General features: G+C 39.7%; 3 protein-coding genes across 4 annotated transcripts in view; 2 read left to right on the top strand and 1 right to left on the bottom strand.

Annotated features, from left to right (window-relative positions):
- Positions 1-2451, bottom strand: part of LOC146680227 (capping protein, Arp2/3 and myosin-I linker protein 3-like) — a 35523-nt gene extending 33072 nt beyond the window's left edge. Inside the window, exon 1 of one of the 2 annotated variants that reach the window (XM_085447703.1) lies at positions 2180-2451. In XM_085447703.1, coding sequence (XP_085303829.1) covers positions 2180-2237 — 58 coding nt within the window. In that variant the 5' untranslated portion in view covers positions 2238-2451. The remainder of the gene's footprint in view (positions 1-2179) is intronic. The other variant, XM_085447702.1, reaches the window with a different exon arrangement.
- A 1664-nt stretch (positions 2452-4115) lies between these two features.
- LOC146680226 (cell adhesion molecule CEACAM1-like) lies at positions 4116-12011 on the top strand. The gene is made up of 7 exons (XM_085449418.1): positions 4116-4327; positions 5410-5448; positions 5537-5806; positions 6935-7237; positions 7398-7676; positions 10871-10955; positions 11076-12011. Exons 1-7 carry the CDS (start codon positions 4297-4299, stop codon positions 11236-11238), a joined length of 1170 nt encoding a protein of 389 aa, XP_085305544.1. The 5' UTR covers positions 4116-4296; the 3' UTR covers positions 11239-12011.
- Positions 12012-12134: 123 nt separating this feature from the next.
- LOC146680225 (GTPase IMAP family member 8-like) lies at positions 12135-18213 on the top strand. The gene is made up of 6 exons (XM_085449493.1): positions 12135-12377; positions 13579-14280; positions 15035-15733; positions 16156-16935; positions 17036-17203; positions 17286-18213. The coding sequence occupies exons 1-6, from the start codon at positions 12362-12364 to the stop codon at positions 17504-17506; spliced, it is 2586 nt and encodes an 861-aa protein (XP_085305619.1). The 5' UTR covers positions 12135-12361; the 3' UTR covers positions 17507-18213.
- The last annotated feature ends 305 nt before the right edge of the window (positions 18214-18518 follow it).

Below are 18518 nucleotides of genomic sequence, written 5' to 3'. Positions count from 1 at the left end.
GATCCTTTAACTTCAGATTACTGTACAAATATCCCAGCTCAACATTAGCTGAGGGATGTGTCAGACTTGCAATGTACGCTGACCTGTCGTGGCATTTTAGATGATAAAAATAACCGCGATGACAGGATCATGATTATACGTGAGAAACAAACCTCTTATATGCAAAATCATATAATCTGCACGTAACACTGAAGCAGAACGATTGACAGGGTTTTAGGTTGTGCTCCAAAGCACAAAGGCACTCAGTGGGAAGTTACACGATTTCGTGGATTAATTACTGAATGACTGTGATACATAACAATGTTTTGCCTCCGAGGTATTTCCTTTGAGGTAGTCACAATATGCTTCAGTGTTATTTTCTTACTCACAGGAGCAATATAACACATTTGAGCATCAGTGTCTATGATTCACTGAGAACTGTTCCTGTCAAACAGTGTCACTGTCGGTGTTGTGACCCCTGACTTGTATATACAGCACATAACGTCCGTGATGCGCCAAAAGAAGCATCTTACTCACACATAGCACTGACACACTATCGCAGACACATACAGTCGCTAGCAGAAATTACATGATTCAGCATCTCAATTACTCTAGCTCCAGAGCTTCCAACTGACAAGTTTATGAGGAAATCGATACAGAGGCTGGGTTGTTGGGATTGGGCAGTGGAGTTGATACAGTCACAATGGACAGTGATGCAAACAATTCTTTCCCTGGCAAACAATTCTTTCCTATTTCTATTTTTAGGTGCTCATAAGTCTTAAGGGGAACAGGTTCCATTGCAGTTATGTACATTTGGTCAGATTATGTACATACTTTACTCGAATATTTGGATTTAATGTCCCATTACACTTCTAATCTATCAAATTTCAGCAAAAATACAGCACTTTTAACTTTACTGAATCTCAACTCTTATATGAATGACCTGTGATGAAGCTACATTTTCCTAAATAAATCATTTAAGTATCATCACTCTAACCAGACACAACACGTAAATGACGCTCATACCTTTTTGCATGGACAATTAATAATCAGATAACATGATGACACTTATAGGATCCTTCCTGGAACAAGAGGACTCGTTTTTGACACTTTTAGTACATTTTGCACCATATTAATAAGAGCTATGCGAACCAAGAATTGAGACCTGATAATTTAAGTCAATCCAGCTGTTAGGAAGGCTCTTTCCAGTGACCTAGTGCATGCAGGCAGACCACCAGGTTCTCCACCTGTCAATCAGTGCAGGAAAGGCGGGATGAGGTGGTGCAGCCGCCCGGCAGGTGGCTGAATGAAGAGGCAGGGATTCCACTGGATTAATCATCACAGTGAGCCTAATAGAGCCATTAGGAGTAATTAACACAGCAGCAGAGTCCCTGCTACCCTGAGCATGTGTGCTGCTGGTGCATGTGTCAGTGCTTTTGCGCGCGTGCATGATATTGAAATCGAGGCATTGCTGTGACTTTGACATATGTAAGCTGTTGCTGTTTGAGAAAAGGGGAGTAAATATTTGTGCATTCTGTCGCGCTGTTGAGTTTGTATAGCTCATGCATTTTTGTTGGCAAGATACGGTGAACATCTGCCTGTATCAGTGCCCCTCTCTTCACTTTCCCACGCACGCGTACACACGCACGCACGCGTGCAATCAGCAGCAGCGCTCTGGCTGGTTAGGCTGCAGAAAAACAAAGATGAAATACTCAAGAGTTGAGGGTTAGAGAGGGGGAAATCTCACTGTGAAATGGGTGTCTTGGTTTTTTTTTTAAAAAAAGAAAAAGAAACGTGCAGGGAACAAGACGGTACCAGACCCCACGAGTACACACCATTATTTTCCACAACGCCCCTTTCCCTCTTTGGCCTAGGGCTGGGGTTTTTTATTACCTGATCCACCCAGAGAGGGCAGGCTTAAAGCTAATTTCCCTGCACTGTAAATAATTAATTTGAAGATTAACTAATTCACATGCGCGGGGAAAGAAGAAGAAAGAAAAAAGCCGCCCCGGCAAGGTTCGGGACTGATTGCAAAGGTGTAGCTCATGACAAGCATCCAATGCGTCTGTACGGTCGCAGCCTCCGACAGCCGCGCGGAGAAAAAAGCATCAGGAGCCTGACCACACACGCGCCCGGGGCGACCGCGAGCACACCGACACAAGACCGGGAGCAAAATAACCAAGCGGCGGTCTTTACCCACCTGTGATATCCTTGCTCACACTCACGAAACCAGAGGCAGTGATCTCTTTAGAAGCCATGTCTGTTCCTCTCTCCTATCGCCACCCCTCCTCCTCTTCCTCTCCTCCACCTCCTCCCCAATGTCTCCCTCTCCCTCTCTCTCTTAGAAATGGACAGAAAGAATGCTCTCTCTCCCAGGCATTCCAGCAGAGCACCCGACTGCCCGACGAGCTTCCTGGAAGAAACCGTTTGGATGTCGGGAGGCTGGATGGTGGGAGAGACGGGAGGTGGAGGGAGTGATGATGTTGAGGAGGAGGAGGCGGGGATCACTCTGGGATAATGAGGCTGTGGTTAGGCTACCTGTGAGAGCACGCCCAAGTTAGAAATCAGAAGATGCAAAGCAGCAGAAACAAATGTTACACCCAAAATAGAGATTGCCACTTAAAAAAACAAGAAAAGATTTACCCTGCGGGTGTCACGGTTGGTTGTCCCTGGGACTCCACAGAAGAGGCAGGAAACGGGATGGGTGTAGGTGGAGCTTGTCAGCGATTCTAAACAGTGAACATTGCTTATCAGATTCATCCAGGTAGAGCTATTCTTCAGTTAACTTACGTTTCCGAACTGGACAGTTGCAGTTGATGGGAAAGTCAGTAAATGGTAAAAACGTGATTCCATATGGAAATCTTGAGGTCTCTGAAATTATCACAATTTATTCTGAAGGGGTCAAGCTGAGTCTAGGTCTGAGAGCTCGAGGCATTTCAGGTGAAAATCATGAAATTCATGAAATTATTTGAGTCAATCACCATCCAGGAAATATGAATGGAATAGCTCTGCAAATGTTCCACAGGACTAACCTCCAAGTGGCAGTAGTCTTATGTCTATTTACGTTTTTATTCTTTAGACAGTGCATGAGCTGCAGTTTAAAGTGTTTTACATTGCCTGGGCCTCGGTGCAGCCGCCCTAGTTCATTCACTTACTGAGACAAGCCATCCTCCCTTTAAGGCCACCCTCACTTTGATTGTCTGGGTTGAACAGTAACTGGGTTATAGCCAGATGTGTCCCTGAGATGCATGTTAGGGACAATCATTGTTGTTGAAGACTGCTAGTAACTGCACATTCAAAGCAGTCTGAAGCCTGAGCTTTTGGCTCACATGTTTTACTTGCACATACACTGATCTCATTATTTGAAAAATGAAAGGTGTTTAATATGAGCACCACGGTAACAATATGAATATGGCAGAAAATAAGCAATGGCATAACAGGTACGATCTAAAACTCTAGGGATCCAAATTCATTAACCAAACCAAACCAAAGTTATTATGATTCATCCTGTGGGCTCTGTGGATATCCACAACAATCTCGTATTTGTTGAGATATTTCATCCCGAACCAATGTTCTGGTCTGTGCCGTGGGCTGACTATAAACTTGCAGACTGGGGGATTGAGATTTCCTCAATCAATTTACTAAACTTTATCGCACTGTAACTGACTGGATTACAGGGACTATAAATAAATGTTCACCAAAAGGGAAAATGAGCATCCACAGCCGTAAGCAGTAGACCGAAAGGGAGGCTATAAATAGAGCAAACAAAAGATAACAAAAAATAACCTGAATGAGTAAATAAAAATGTGAAAATGCAGGATTTTAGCATTGGCAGGAGGCCCAAAAAAGCCACACCATGATTTAACACAGATCAAAGAAGGGGAAGAAATTAGAAATACTTTCACCTCTGCAGCAAGTTTGTAAGGTCAGACCACAACAACAGAAGATAAAAAAGAAAATTAAGCTCCTTGCTGATAATAAATTGGATGTGCTGTGGGTTTAAATCTTCACCTCTCCGCCTTTTTGTCAGCCTAAAGGCTCCACCTGTTAACTAGTTGACAGAGGAAGGAAATATCTCCACCAAGATGATAATCTCTGTCTGTGGTTTGCTGTGAGAGTTGGGTGAAACCCCTCCTATGAGATCCAATTAGTCTCTGTCTTATAGCCTCTGAAATAAAACCGGCTCTGTAAAATAACAGGGACTTCTGAAATATACATCATTTTAACTGTGGAAATCTCAAAAGCTTTTTCCTTTTTCTTTTCCAAAGAACAGGAGGGGAGTTGTACATTAATTCTGGACATTCAATTCTTGACAAAATGAACCTCATCCATATCTTCCTGCTGCTGGGTGAGTATCACAGATAACACTTGATTGACTGTCACACACCTTCTGTCACACCTCTGCTGGGCAGAATTCCAAAAAAACGAGCGTTGTCATGACAAAACTCTTGGTACCGGTGGACAAAACCATGTCCCAGCAGTTTAAGAGGCATCTGCACTCTGCTGTCAGAGTAGTGCTGACACAGAGCCAAAGCCGAGCACTCTTATTTGATGCAGATATCAGTAGTATGGTATGCGGGGTTATAAATTTTACTAGGCTGTTAGCCTGCAGCAGGAACTTTCAGACAGTGTTAAATTAAAATGATGTGCACCAGCCAGAATCTGAATAGGGCTAATGGAAATGATTTGGACTGAGCTGTCAAATTGTTGTGCAAGCTATTCCATCCCAGGCAGCCATGAGTTATATTTTAAAACTATATGGTCGTAGTAGCACTATGTGACACTGTTGTATATGTGCGTGTATAGCGTGGGCGTGTAACAGGAAAATACAGCAAATCTGTGTACATTCCTTCTGTTCCCATGGGGATGATAACTGTCTAAAGAGTTTGCTCATTAAGGCATAGGAAGCTCTGCTCTCTGTCAAACTGTGTGGCAGTCCCGTAACTGTGAGTGTTAGCAAAGAGATGTGGCTCAGATGGTCTTCAAAGCAACTCCTTAGAAGAGCGAAAGATTGTTATGCCTTATAGGCACAGGTTTACTGCTTCTAGATGTTTTAAATTTACTTGTAGACACTTACTTTAAAAATATATATATTTTTATGTCTTGATTATATAATATAAAAAACAGCAGTGGACCATGACTGACTCTCTGGCATGCAGCCATGTGGGAATAAGCCATCTGAGCTGCCTGTGGTGTTCATGCTGATACATTTTACTCATGAATGACAGAGAATAGAGAAAACATACTGTACCCAAAATGTCACTGATGTGACAGGAACAATCTGTGGTAGAATATATATATATATATATATATATATATATATATATATATATATATATATATATATATATATATATATATATATATATATATATTTTTTTTTTTTTTTTAAATCGACTGTTTCTGTGAAACACTTTGTCCGTATTTCAGGTATGGCTGCATTTGTTCTCCAAGCTGATTCGCTGCAAGGTACGGCAGATGTTATCATCACACATAAGTACAATATGTCTGTCATAAGCAGAAGAAAGACGCCAACGGAGTTATCGTTCTCCTGCAGGTCTTCTAAAGACTGTTGTGTCCGTGTGGCCCCCAGGGTCAAAAGTCTACCTCGGAGAATCTGTGCTGCTGAAGTGTGCAGTTGAGTCAAACTCCACTGCTCAGTGGGGCTTTGAGTGGGACAAACCAAAAACTGTTCTGACCCTGAACCCCAGGCATGTGGTCTCAAATGACAGCTACTTCATCACCGCTGTAACAAGGGAGGACGCGGGCAGCTACAGGTGCAAAGCAGGACAAACATCCAGCCAGCCGGTGGAGCTCATCGTGTCAGGTGAGCAGCTACAACATCTGCTGTGTTGTGTATTGTTTGTGAGCCCAAATCTTCTTGCTGGTTTAACCGAGATTAAGATCATAATGTTCAAAATATTTAAATTAATTAAAAAACAAACTTTTACAAGGGAAAACATTATGCTAATTTCACGCCCCTTATATTTATATTCAAGAATCTTTTGGATTGTTTACAGTTCCTTATTTATCATATACTGGGCCTTAGTGCAACCCTTCAGTTCAACTAAATTATGCTGTTTTATCTTCTTTTCTCCTAAAGAACGCTCTCCCTCTTTGCCAACTTTCTTCTGATTGGCTGACCCTTGAAAACATAATGTTAAACCAGAATGTGGGTGTGATTTTGGTTCAGCCCAAGCTGTGTGTCTAACATGACCATATTAATGATATCCACTCTCTATGATATTATAAAGATCTGCTAGCATTTCAGGTAGTCTGCAGGCTAAGATTCTGCTTCACAAAGATTATACGGGCACACTCTGATTTCAATTTTAAACCATTCTTCAAACCTTTATTATGAGCATCTACCACTGTTACATTATTTATATGACAGAAAATTAGGAAATGCAAAGTAAACCCACTTTACCTGTCATGTTCATTCAGTATTCTCTGCACAAAGGACAGCTAAGGCAGATCAGTAAGTAATACGTTTTGTATGATTTAGATTCCAATAAGAAAAGCTGAGGGAATCACCAAACTGATCATAAGGGACACGTGAATGCCTGTATCAAATTTTAAGTGGTATGAAAATTAAGTTGGGTTTCATAAGAAAAGTCAATTACCTCAATAGGACAAAATGTACCAGTCATCTGTGGATTCCCGTGTCCCTGCTGCAGCTGAACTTCAGAATATGATTTCTTCTTTCATTACTGCACATTGCTGCGGTGCATGAAATGTAATCGTGCAATAATTATAATGTAATTTCCAGAGATATGTAGTTATAGCGGTTGTGTTCCCATGTGAGCCACTTATTCTGCAGCCAAACAAGGCCCGCAAGTGCATTTATGATAATGATATTCATGAGTAAAACTTTAACATGGAAACATTTGCCAGTTGCTACAGTATGAAAGTGCTCTGGTTCTTCTTCTAATCTTATTGCGTCTTTCAACTCCAGAGCTGACCCCTCCCTCGCTGATTCTGGCTCCCAGCACGAGATACATCTTTAGTGGGGAGAGATTCAGTATGCGCTGCCCCTCATCTCAGACGAACGCCAAAGGCTGGAAGCTGAGGCATTACTCTCCAGACTGTACACAGAGGAGAAAAGCTGTCCAAGGTGACCAATGTTCACCACTAGAGTGTGCTGTTATCACAAACAGGACTGATGCGTGTGTCTTCAATGCTACCATTGGGAACAGTGGGCTGTACTGGTGTGAGGGACCTGAGGGTCGCAGCAACTCAGTCAGGATCTCAGCAAGCTGTGAGTATTGCTGCCTCTGGACAAAATGGGGAAAACACACCAGAGACAAATTATAACACGGTGGGGTTTTAAATGTGACGTATGAGGGAGAGCATTTTTTGTTTTATGTGTGACAAAAAAAAGTAAGGAGTTATTTATGTGTACTATCTTTATCCCACAGATGACAATATCATCATGAAGACTCCAGCCTTCCCTGTATTTGAGGGGGATAAAGTAATTTTGTACTGTCAGTACAAAACAACAAACTACAACGACACAACCTTCTTCAAAAACGGAGCAGTCGTCTCTGTGATGCCTTCGAGTCCAAACAATGAGATAAACATGACTATTGAGAACGTAACAAAGAAAGACGAAGGTTCCTACAAGTGTGCATCCCCGGCCCTAAAGATGGAGAGTACAGAGAGCTGGTTATCTGTGAGACCCAAGAGCAACACCCCAGGTCAGGTGTATAATCTCAACGTAATGATTTGTGTTTATATTTTTACATTTTGTTCAAATGCCTTTTAGGTAACAGAAGCATCCAGCCTATGCAGCCTTTTTTGGCTGAACAAAAGTCCCAAGATAAGCTCCAAAAGGTAGAAATGTGATTTCATAAGAAGGGAGAAGAAATAAAAACCCATGGAATGAACAGGCGAAGTAAAAAAGGGAAATCCAAGCCTTTGCATGCACACAGAAGGCTGACTCCAAGGTGGGAACAATCACAGGTGGGAACAAGACACAGGTGGGAACAATCAGGCCACCAGTAGGAAGGCAAAGGAGGAGGTTAAGGGTTTGATGCACACAAGGAAGAGCAGTCACCAAAAGTCATAAAAGTGGTTAAAGAAGACAAAGGAGATAACACAAACACCAAAGTCACAAGGAAAAAATTGATATAGAAACACAATAAGTTAGTAAGTAATTAAGTTTATTTATATAGATTTTTTCAAGAACAAAAGTCCAAAAGTGCTTTACAGGTACAATATAATATAAGATAAAATTATTAAACAGTAGTTCATGAATAAAGGGAGGCATCTGACCTTTAAGAAGTCTAAAAGTGATCACCAAAATTGTAAACTGAACAATAAAGAAGAAGAATTTGACTCTGATGAGAGCTTTTAGAGGATTCAGCCTCACAGCAGCCTTTTGGACCATTTCCAGGCGATCCAGGAAGGATTTGCTCAGAGTAGGAATAATGAATCACAATAATCGAATCATGTTGAAATAAAAAGATGAATGATCATTTTCAATTCACACTGAGAGACAATATATCTGAGACAGGCAATGATGATAAAAATACGTTTGCACAAGACAGCCAAGATCCTTTTAAAACTGAATGCCTGATCAAAAGTGTCCTCAGATTTCTCACTGTGGGCAGAAGTGAAGCTGAAATGGGTCCATGATTCTCAATTACTCTGGGGACGAAGTTATCAGGGGCACAAATAAGAACAGTTTTCAATTCCATTAAGTTTTTAGAACATTGATTTGGCTATAAGTTTGAGTTTGATATGTACAACTGAATATCATCTGCATAACAATGGTATGGGCTATCTTCAGAGTCATTCAGGATATGTCCTAGTGGAAGCATGTACAGGGTAAATAAAATAGTTCCCACAAGCAAACCTTGGGATGCACCACAAGATAAAATGGCCAGAGAAGACAGAATGTTAGCAGAAGCAGCTCAAGACAAATAAGAGGAAAACAAATCTAGAGCTGACCCATAGATCCTCACTCATGACTGATTCATGATAAACTGTGTCAAAGGCAACACAGATATCTGACAGAACAAGGGCTAAATGTTCACCTGCATCTCTATGCATCCATAAGCTGGCTGGAAACCATCTTTTCTAAAAAAATTTGGAAATAAAAGGCAATTTTGAAAACAGTCTAAAATTGTGATGGAGGAAAAGGTCACTTTTTTTTCTTTCTAAGAGGGCCTCTAATAGCCTGTTTAAAATAGGAAGGGACACTGGCAGAGCTAAATGAGATGTTAATTATCCTGAGAACACACTACCTAATAGTGGGGTTGGTAAAATGTCAAGTGGGCAGCAGGAAGGTTTCATTTTATCAACTAAATTGATGAGAGCATTCACAGATATCAGTGCAAAGCTCTCAAAGACACATGGGCGGTTAAGGCAAGCGGCGAGAAGAGAGAAAGGATGGGTAATGTTTGCTCTGAAATGTTGGATCTTATTAGCAAAGAAGCAAATAAAGTTTTTACACTCTTTATTTGAGTGACTAGTCAGAGCAGGAGATAGAGTCATAAGAATGTTTCTAATAATGTCAAATAAAACTTTGGGATTTCCTCAGAACCAAAGCACTACAAATAAATGACAAGTACCTGGGACGATACCAGGCCAACTTTGTCATTTCCTAATGAGCCATTAGAGAGGTGTACTACGAAGGGAGATTAAGATCAGTTAGCAACCTTTGTCGACAGCTCCCTTTAGAGGCTATGGAACACTAACCTTTAATCTTTAAATGTTTACAGTTTCAGAGCTTTAATTTGCAGCCATCAAGTTAAAAATTAAAATAGGATTAAAATAATTAATTCAACTTAAAATGTTTGTTTTATTGCTCTGTGCGCAAAATTACAAGATTAATAATTTCCTGCTGCTTTTTTTTATGTTCTTTATACATTTTTATCACCATTTTATCATCGTCATCTTCCAATAATGTCTATGACTGGAGTAGGTAGCACTCATATGGATCATTTTGTGCAGCAGAAGAAGAATATTTTGTGTGAAATGCAAGCTGGATTAAAAGTACCATTGTGATATCCAGTAAGCCTGACTGGGATTTTAAGTTTTCTCAAGCCAGCTATTGCAAAGAAAGCCTGGCTGCGCATAATTTCCTTCATAGTAAAAACCTTATAAAAGGTTTTCAGCATGAGGCAAATTATGATAATAACACTGGCAAAAATATCTAAAATTTACTTGTTGTAATATCCCTATGCTAGTGATATCCCATCAGCCTAGTTTTAGCCTTTTGTATCAGGATGACTTAGAAGCAACAACCATTAGAAAGTAACCATAAGCCAGAGGTTAGACAAACTATTAGTATAAAAATTGCAAGTTTGAGGCCAGATGCTGGCATCTCATCCTATATCTAAGATTAGAGTTGGTCTGCTTCAGAGCTCTGTATTTCTCGCTCAACACTGGGCAACATTAGCCTGTTCACCCAATCATAAGCTAGAAACAGTACTGGTAATGTTTGTGCTATTTGCCATAATTGATTGGGTTAGCCACATTTCTGAATGAAGTGAGCCCACCTTTGTTGTGTGCTCCACATGCATCACAGAAAGTCATAAATGAAAACCCAAAACGTTAAGTGCTATTTTTATATTGGTAACACTTCATAAAAATATAATTCGAGTATTAATTTGCCTACTTATTCAACTGTCCCTTTTTTTTTTTTGACTGATTATTGTAGTAGATGTAACAGTAATTCAAGGTATGCAAGCAAAGAAAAAAAGCACCCTGTGAATCACATTACTTTGCACCCCATTAGCAGGTTTCTTCAGCTGTTAATTAGAAATCAGACTTAAAAAATAGAAAAGAAATGAGACTAAATGATGTGGAACAGTAATGTATTTTCAGGTACAACCTGGTTGAGCCTTTTTGCACTGAAACAAATACTATTTGTTCTTGTCAACAGGCTACTGGAAATGGATTATCCTGTCTGTTGGACTTGTATTTCTGTTTCTTATTCCTCTATCAGTCTGGCTTTTTTATCGCTACAGGTAAGTTACAGTACCCAGGAGTTGTATATATGTTGTTAGACAGATGATGTCTTAGCATGACTCAAAAATCAAACAAGCTGTCAAATGCTTCAGGTATTATCATTTGTTTATTTTTTTAAGATACCAGATGTTGGGTACTTGGAAACGTTGGCCATTTTCCAAAGAAGACGTGCCAGCAGTGCCGGTTCCTGCAACTAAGCAGGACGTGACGGAAGTGCAGTGGGACCTGTCGTGGATGGAGATGTCCAATCTGTTGGATAAGCAGATATACCCTGGCACTTAGAGTTTACACCAAGTTTAGTATTTTCTGTAAGCTCCAGCATAAGGTGATCCCCTGTGGTAGTTCAGTCAACATAATGCCACTAGCATGATGTAAGAACAGTTGTTTAGCTATTGCCAGTCAGTCAAACAAACAGAACTTCCTTAGTGCCAAATAAATATTAATAGAGAGTGATAAAGAGCCAAAAGCATCTGTCGTATAAGTCCACCATATGGTATTGAATTATTATTTCAGTAATTTAAATTTTACAGGTCTCTCACTTTAAAATGCTTTTAGATGGTGTCATTTTCTTTGTTGTATTCTATTCCAAATTACCTTTTGTTTTCTACAACTCGTGTATTTTTGATTGTCTTATGCCTGACTTTAATGATTTAAAGACGGATAACAACTACAAATGGAAACCATGAAGTTATCATGGCCACTCTTTAGCCTATGCTGCATACAAATAATAGTCTATTCCATTTCAGCTGACTTAGTGAAAGTCAGGTTTATAATTTCACAATCCCCTAGAGGCTCATTTATGCTCTGGATTTGAATGATGCTCTTTTTTGTGGAGACCCAACATCATTATGTGTCTGTCAGGATAATTACAGGAGCACGGCACATTGGATGACTCATCCTTGAATATGTAATGGTTTTGTAATTTGAAAGTACATCACTGGAAATACATGTATATACTGTATATGTAGACAAACATTTTATCTTTGGATTTGATTAAATTAATTTCTTCAATTAAAAATCAATATATTTTTTATTTATGGCCTTTGGTGCTAAAACACCCACTACACTCATTATTTCCATAAGCTATAGTAAGATGTTTTACTTTTTAAAAAAAAAAAGCAAATGTAATGATTTCTATTGAATGATGTAGTGTAGTTATGTAGCTTTACTGTGGCTAAACTGACATAACATTTACCGCTCACTACCTGTCTGAAACCAGTTAGTCTGGATTTCTGCACTGCTGTGATGATTTAGATACAAACACTTTGCCCTCTCAGTCACACTTTATGCAGTCAAGGCTGCAAGAACTCGTACTAAAATATGCCTGAATACAGACTTTATCCACTCGACCTCAGTGAAGAGCTTGGGACCATTCAAAGGCACTTTTAAAACAGAAGTAGGAAAAATGGAAGCCAATCTTGGTAAGTTAATTGAGAAATATTGTTTACTTTTTTGAAGCAATTTGAATAAAAATGAATCAGCATGGAGCTGTGAAATGTACTTGGGGCTTATCACAAGGTGAAACAACTTATAAAGTCTATCCACAATCCACTTTTTTGTTGTTTGCTAATTTTTCACTGCAGATTGTGAATACCAGTTACTCAGAAGCAATGATGTGAAAGAAAGAAATCTGTTAAACACATTCCTAAATTGTTATTAAATGTATTTGTTTGGATTTGGATTCAATAACTAGAGGTCATAGACAAAATTCATGTGTTTGCAATTGGAGCATGTAGTTGTAGGTTTGAGAGCCCTGTTAGACACTAGCTAACAAAAACAGAACCAAAACCAAAAACACCAGTCTGGGCATTTGCTTTTAGACAGGAGACATGCCACTAAACCAGTTATGCCAGAATTTCCTTTTTTGCCCGGAAGGAAAGAACATTTTGAGTTCCCAGCAACCTTTTGACAAACATTCCTCCTTATGAGAGCTCCGCCCAAGAAGCTTTGTATATGTCAATACAGTTGAGAGAAAAACTTTCCAAAGAAAAACAGCCCTGCAAAATTCTGCTTTTGGTTAACTTCTTAATCGTGTTTTGACACTGCAGTTTTCTTCGTTGCCTTCTATAGTATCGTCTGAGCTTATATATTTGATGCCAGAAAAGATCATTTGTGTGTTGCACTGCATTGCATCATATAGCCTACGCTTTTCAGCTGTTTCAACTGAATATTTTGTCAATAAGTGGGACTGAGGCATTCTTATCTGAATTAATATTTTCTCTTTTTCCTCTTGTTGCTTCTGATCACTTATTTATTTTGGTTCAGGGTCATTCTAAAAATGTTTCACTATTTTAGTTTTGACTTGTTATTCCTCAGACAGAAATGAAAGGGTCAGAAATAACTCTCCCATGCACAAATTTCTTAGAACGTTCCTCTTGTGTCAATCATCTAAAGCAGTGGAGACAACTGTGGTGATAACAATGTCACGCTGAAGGATTCTATTCTGCTCCTCATTTTGAGGAGATAAGCCCGCCTTCTATTTTAAAGCTTCTATGCCAATCTGGTCACAACAAGCTGCATTATCATTAATCCAAATAAGTTGTTTCACAATCCTAATAAGAACACAATATTATTTCTTTTTATCTGCAACAAAAAAGTTTCAATATTTTCTTTGTTTTTCAGAGGAGACTGAGATCAGGCTCATACTCATAGGGAGTAGATGGGCTGGCAAGAGTTCATCTGGTAACACCATTCTGAGAAAGGAGAGATTTGAGTGTGGCCGAACAAGAACAGCTCAGTCTGAAGTGAGACATGGATTGGTGGACGGCAGGAAGCTCACTGTGATTGATGCTCCGGGTTGGAGCAGCTCCCTCTCCCTTGCTGAGATCCCAGAGGGGGACAAGCAAAGGTTTAAACTCAATGCATCCAAGTGTCCGCCTGGACCAAATGCTTTTCTCCTCGTTATTCCAATAGACTCGGCTTTCTCTGTGGAGCAGAAGACGACTGTGGAGGAACACATGAAGCTCTTAGGTGAACGGGTTTGGCGGTACACGATGGTGCTGTTCACCTGCGGGGATTACCTCGGGGAAAAGACAATAGAAGAACACATTGAAAGTGAAGGACAGGCACTCAAGTGGTTAATAGAAAAGTGTTTGAATAGGTACCATGTGTTTAATAACAAGGACAAGAATAACTTATCTCAGGTCACAAAGTTGCTGCAAAAGATCGAAGAGATGGTGTGGTACAATGGTGGCAGTTACTACAAGGTAGAAGAGCCCATTTTCCAAGTCATCAAAGAGAAGCAAAAGGAGGTGGCTGAGAGAGCAGAAGAGAGAAGGAAGAAGGCCGAGGACCAAAGACAACACATGAAAACACTCATTCCAGGTGAGTGTGACAGAAGGAGCACTCAAACACATCCCCTGTATTATATATTATGACATAATGGCAGCAAATCATGGTACCATATTTATTCAATCAATGCAAACATCAAGATGAAAGGACTAATTTGCCACTTTATGGGACATACAACTTCCCAGAATCATAACTGTGCCCATCCAGGAAATAACACCACACAACGTCCTGTAAAAGTATTTGTTAATACAACTGGATAGATGTGTGCATTAAAATAAAGACTGGATTAAACAAGGTTCATATAGTAGTACGTTAGGTGGATTTTGCAAAAGTCAAACAAAATCAGGTTGTTAAAACTGCATGTTAAGCATACAGACGTGAAAGCAATGCCAGTCTAACTTAAGCATCTGAAAATGTCAAACTATTTATTTCAGCATTATGTGCAGGGAGAACCTGGAAAAAAGTGACATTTAATGCAAAGAAAGACTGAATAAAGGGACATTTTACAAACAAATACATGCATCTAGAAAAAAAAAAGAATAAATTATACCTCAGAAAATCGCATAAAATTCTGTGTTAAAACAACATTACAATAACAAACATTTCCAGTTTTTAAAGTCCAGTATTTTAATGTGTTGAATATGTTAATGAATTCTATTACCACATACTTCCATTGCCCGTTGCGATTCAGTGATTTTACTGGCCTGCATATGCCTTGATAATTTTATCTCAGTATAAGCTGCTGTAAGCTCCAAGCCTAACCAATCGTTGTTTTGTCCGATAACAGAAGAGATGAAACATATCCCAAAACTCCAGATGATTCTTCTGGGAAGCCGTAATGTTGGGAAAACCTCTGTAGGGAACACTATCTTGGGGTACAAAGACCAGGAAGATGGAAAAAGAACGCCAAAGTCTGTTGCCTGCCGGGGTTTTGTGGCTAAAACTGAAATCATTCTTGTTGACACACCAGGCTGGTGGAAAGGCTTCCCTGTGTTCGACACTCCTGAAGCGATCAAAGATGAACTGATGCGCAGCATGTTTTTGTGCCCTCCTGGGCCCCATGTCTTCCTCCTGGTGATAGATGCAGATGCATCATTTAATGCCAAACACTTAGATGCAGTGACATCACATGTGGAGCTTCTTGGTGATGGAGTGTGGAGACACACTATTATAGTTTTTACCAGAGGAGACTGGCTGGGAACAAACAGCATAGAGCAGTACATCGAAGGAGAGGGGGAGGCCCTACAGTCTCTAGTTGAACAATGTGGAAATAGATATCATGTAGTTGATAATAAGAATGCAAGTGATGGTACACAAATCTCAGAGCTGCTGGAGAAAATCACTGAGACTGTGGCAGCAAATGGGTGGAGCTACTTTGTTCCAGACCAGCAGATATTTCAGACCCTCGAAGAGAGAAGAAGGAAGGTGAAAGAAGGAGCAATGCTGAGGCAAAGTCAAGTCAAGGCCACACGAGAATCCCTTGGAGGTATGCTTCACTATCACATAGCATCAGTGTCACAAGTAAAAACGTGCCGCAATGTCAGAGCTGTTTCCACACACTCATATTAAATAGATAGCAGAGATGGACAAAATACAGAAATATACTTCAAAATTTGTTGAAAATGCTAGAGGATATCAGTGACTGTAATAGATACAATGTTTCTGGTTATTCGGTAATGATAGCAGTATAGTGTCTGTCACATGTCAAATAACTTGTCAATGTCCAGGTAATTACATCTTATCAAATGCAGAAATCTATTCCCAAAGAGAATGTGGAGCTGTATAAAACTTTTAAAAAAAGAAAATATAAATGTACAATCTTACCAGTGACAGAGCATTCTCACTCAGATCATATGCAACATGACATTTTCCCATTTCACTTTGCTCTGACAGCTGTTTTCTTCTCAGTTTCCAGTAATAAGCTACAGGAACTGAGAATAATACTGCTTGGTCAGAAGACTGTTGGAAAGAGTGCAACAGGAAATACTCTCCTGCATAAAGAAGTCTTTGCATCTAGTCAGAATGAACAATGTCAAATGCAAGATGGGGAGGTTTTGGGCCGACGAGTCACAGTGATTGACACCCCGGGCTGGTGGCAGGACTCCTCATGCTGCACAGATGAGATAGACAAAGAAATTGCCCGAGGTTTTTCACTGAGCCCAGCAGGAGTTCATGTTATTCTGCTGGTCATTCCTTTGGACCTGACATTCAGAGATTCTCAACGAGTCACTCTGGAGGATCACATGAACCTTTTTCATGCCACTGTATGGAAACACGCAATGGTTCTGTTCACATATGGAGACAAACTAGCAGATAAATCTTTGGAGGAGCACATTGAAAGGGAGCATAGTGCCCTGCGCTGGTTGATTGAGAAGTGTGAGAACAGGTACCATGCCATTAACAATATGAAAAAAATGGATATGAATCAGGTGACAGAGCTGTTTGAGAAGATAGAGGAAATAGTAGCAGGAAACAGTGGCAAGCTCTTCTGTCCAAACATGAATGAAATGCACCTGAGATTCGAAGAGATGTTCAAGAGGAAGCAGCTGAAACATGTGCTGAAGCAAAGACTAGTGCGGGAGTACGGGAGGAGAGAGCTGGAGCTAATGAAAGAGTTCAAGGAAACACTCCATGAGCTGCAAAATGACATTAGGGGAGGTGCGACGGGCACAAAATCCAAGTCACTGGGTGAGTATTTTGAGGAAGATAATAAATATGTTTCTATTCATCCTATTTTGTAAATGATGATTTTTTTTTTTTATTAACATGTTTTGATGATTATTATTAGTTGGTGACAGGGTGAAACTCGCAACCAGGTCTACTGGTCAGGGGAAGAGAGATGGCAAGGAGGAAAAACTAGATACAAAAATCAGCCAAAAAATTAAAAAGCTGGATGAAGATATAGAGAAATTATCACATTTTCTTGGAAACAGCAAGGAATTTTTGATCCCTGATTGTAAGTCCAATTATATCATCAATCATAGCATTTAAAGTATTATCAAGCACAAAATAAGTCTAAATGTGTGTTTTGTTTTCAGTTAAAGGAAGCAGTCCAGCACCTTCTATTCCTGAGTCTTTCTTAGAGCGCAAACAATCAACCGACAACTTTGAGAAAGTTCTGAGTTGGTTATCGAATCTTCATATCGGCACAAATGTGGAGAACCAGCTGACTCTCAACTTCTCTCAAACATCAGGCTACAGATCTATGGTGCCATCCGACACCTTTGACTTTGACGGAGAAGCTGAAGTTCCCGAGTGAACAAATTAAAAGATTACTGCATTCTGTAGTGAATTTAAAAATGTAGAGAAAAAGAATCCAACAATACTGTGAATTTATGGGGTAGCAGCGCCTCTCATGTTGGAGAACTGTTGGAGAATTGGCTCAGGTAGCTTAATCTGAAAAATAAGCTACCATTGCTTGTCCCAGCCTCATTAGCACTGTTTGCCTTTGAGCAAACAAGGAACAGTGACTGTGGGGAATGTGATCGACTGTTCACCCACTGAGCTAAACCGGTGACCAGGGGGCACGTCTCTTAAATATGATATATATCACAAACTCAGTCTACATCCTTGAGTAAGGTGTTCCAGAACCTGGAATCTCTATTTATTTCTCTTTATTTCCCTTCACTGACCGCGGTCCTGTCCGTTCTGATTGCAATAACTCAAAATGAAAAGAAAAATAAATAAAAAATAATAAAGGTTCAACAAAATATGACAATCAAGTGGACAGTATAGCAAAAGCTGTAATTTTCTACTTGAGAAAATAAAGCTGTTGGGCATTTTTCTTGGTCTTCAGGTAATAATTCTAATTGCAGTGCCGGTAAGGACATGAAAAAAGAAAAAAAATAATCAATTAAACTGGAATTTATGGACAAAGTGAAAGAAACTGTTGGACCGAGGCATCAAAGAAAAGATATCATGAAAAAGAAGTTGAGAATGCCAAGTGGAACTTCCTAAGACCCGAACTCTTCCATGGCATGCATTTTTAATTTCTCTTTGACATTTGGGCATATTGGCACCTGATGAATGTAAAAACAAAGAATTACCAGTTGTTTTTTTTTAACCTGATTTTTTGTTTCTAAGAAAAATTAGAGCCACATATGAGGATATTCGTTTAAATTTTAGCAGTATAAAGTATAAAGTGGATATCAGGCTCTTGTAGAGCAAAATTGAGTATTTGGTCTAAATAACGCAAAATGTGATGTCCACATATGTGGACACCAGATCCTAGGAGGTTAAAGATGGCTTACAACATCGCCATCATCCACCCC

The sequence above is a fragment of the Copadichromis virginalis genome, linkage group LG23 (assembly GCF_057382275.1).
Source record: "Copadichromis virginalis isolate Kocher_CV1m ecotype Utaka linkage group LG23, C_Virginalis_male_GT1.1, whole genome shotgun sequence".
Lineage (NCBI taxonomy): Eukaryota > Metazoa > Chordata > Actinopteri > Cichliformes > Cichlidae > Copadichromis > Copadichromis virginalis.
This window is presented reverse-complemented; position numbering and strand designations above follow the sequence as displayed.

Bases quoted from the DNA above. Each gene is read 5' to 3' on its own strand.
- LOC146680226 (XM_085449418.1), top strand. From the start codon at position 4,297: ATGAACCTCATCCATATCTTCCTGCTGCTGG. The intron at 7,238-7,397 runs GTGAGTATTGCT...TTTATCCCACAG, and splicing joins AGTCAGGATCTCAGCAAGCT to ATGACAATATCATCATGAAG. The intron at 10,956-11,075 runs GTAAGTTACAGT...TATTTTTTTAAG, and splicing joins TGGCTTTTTTATCGCTACAG to ATACCAGATGTTGGGTACTT.
- LOC146680225 (XM_085449493.1), top strand. The intron at 14,281-15,034 runs GTGAGTGTGACA...GTCCGATAACAG, and splicing joins CATGAAAACACTCATTCCAG to AAGAGATGAAACATATCCCA. The intron at 15,734-16,155 runs GTATGCTTCACT...TTTTCTTCTCAG, and splicing joins CACACGAGAATCCCTTGGAG to TTTCCAGTAATAAGCTACAG.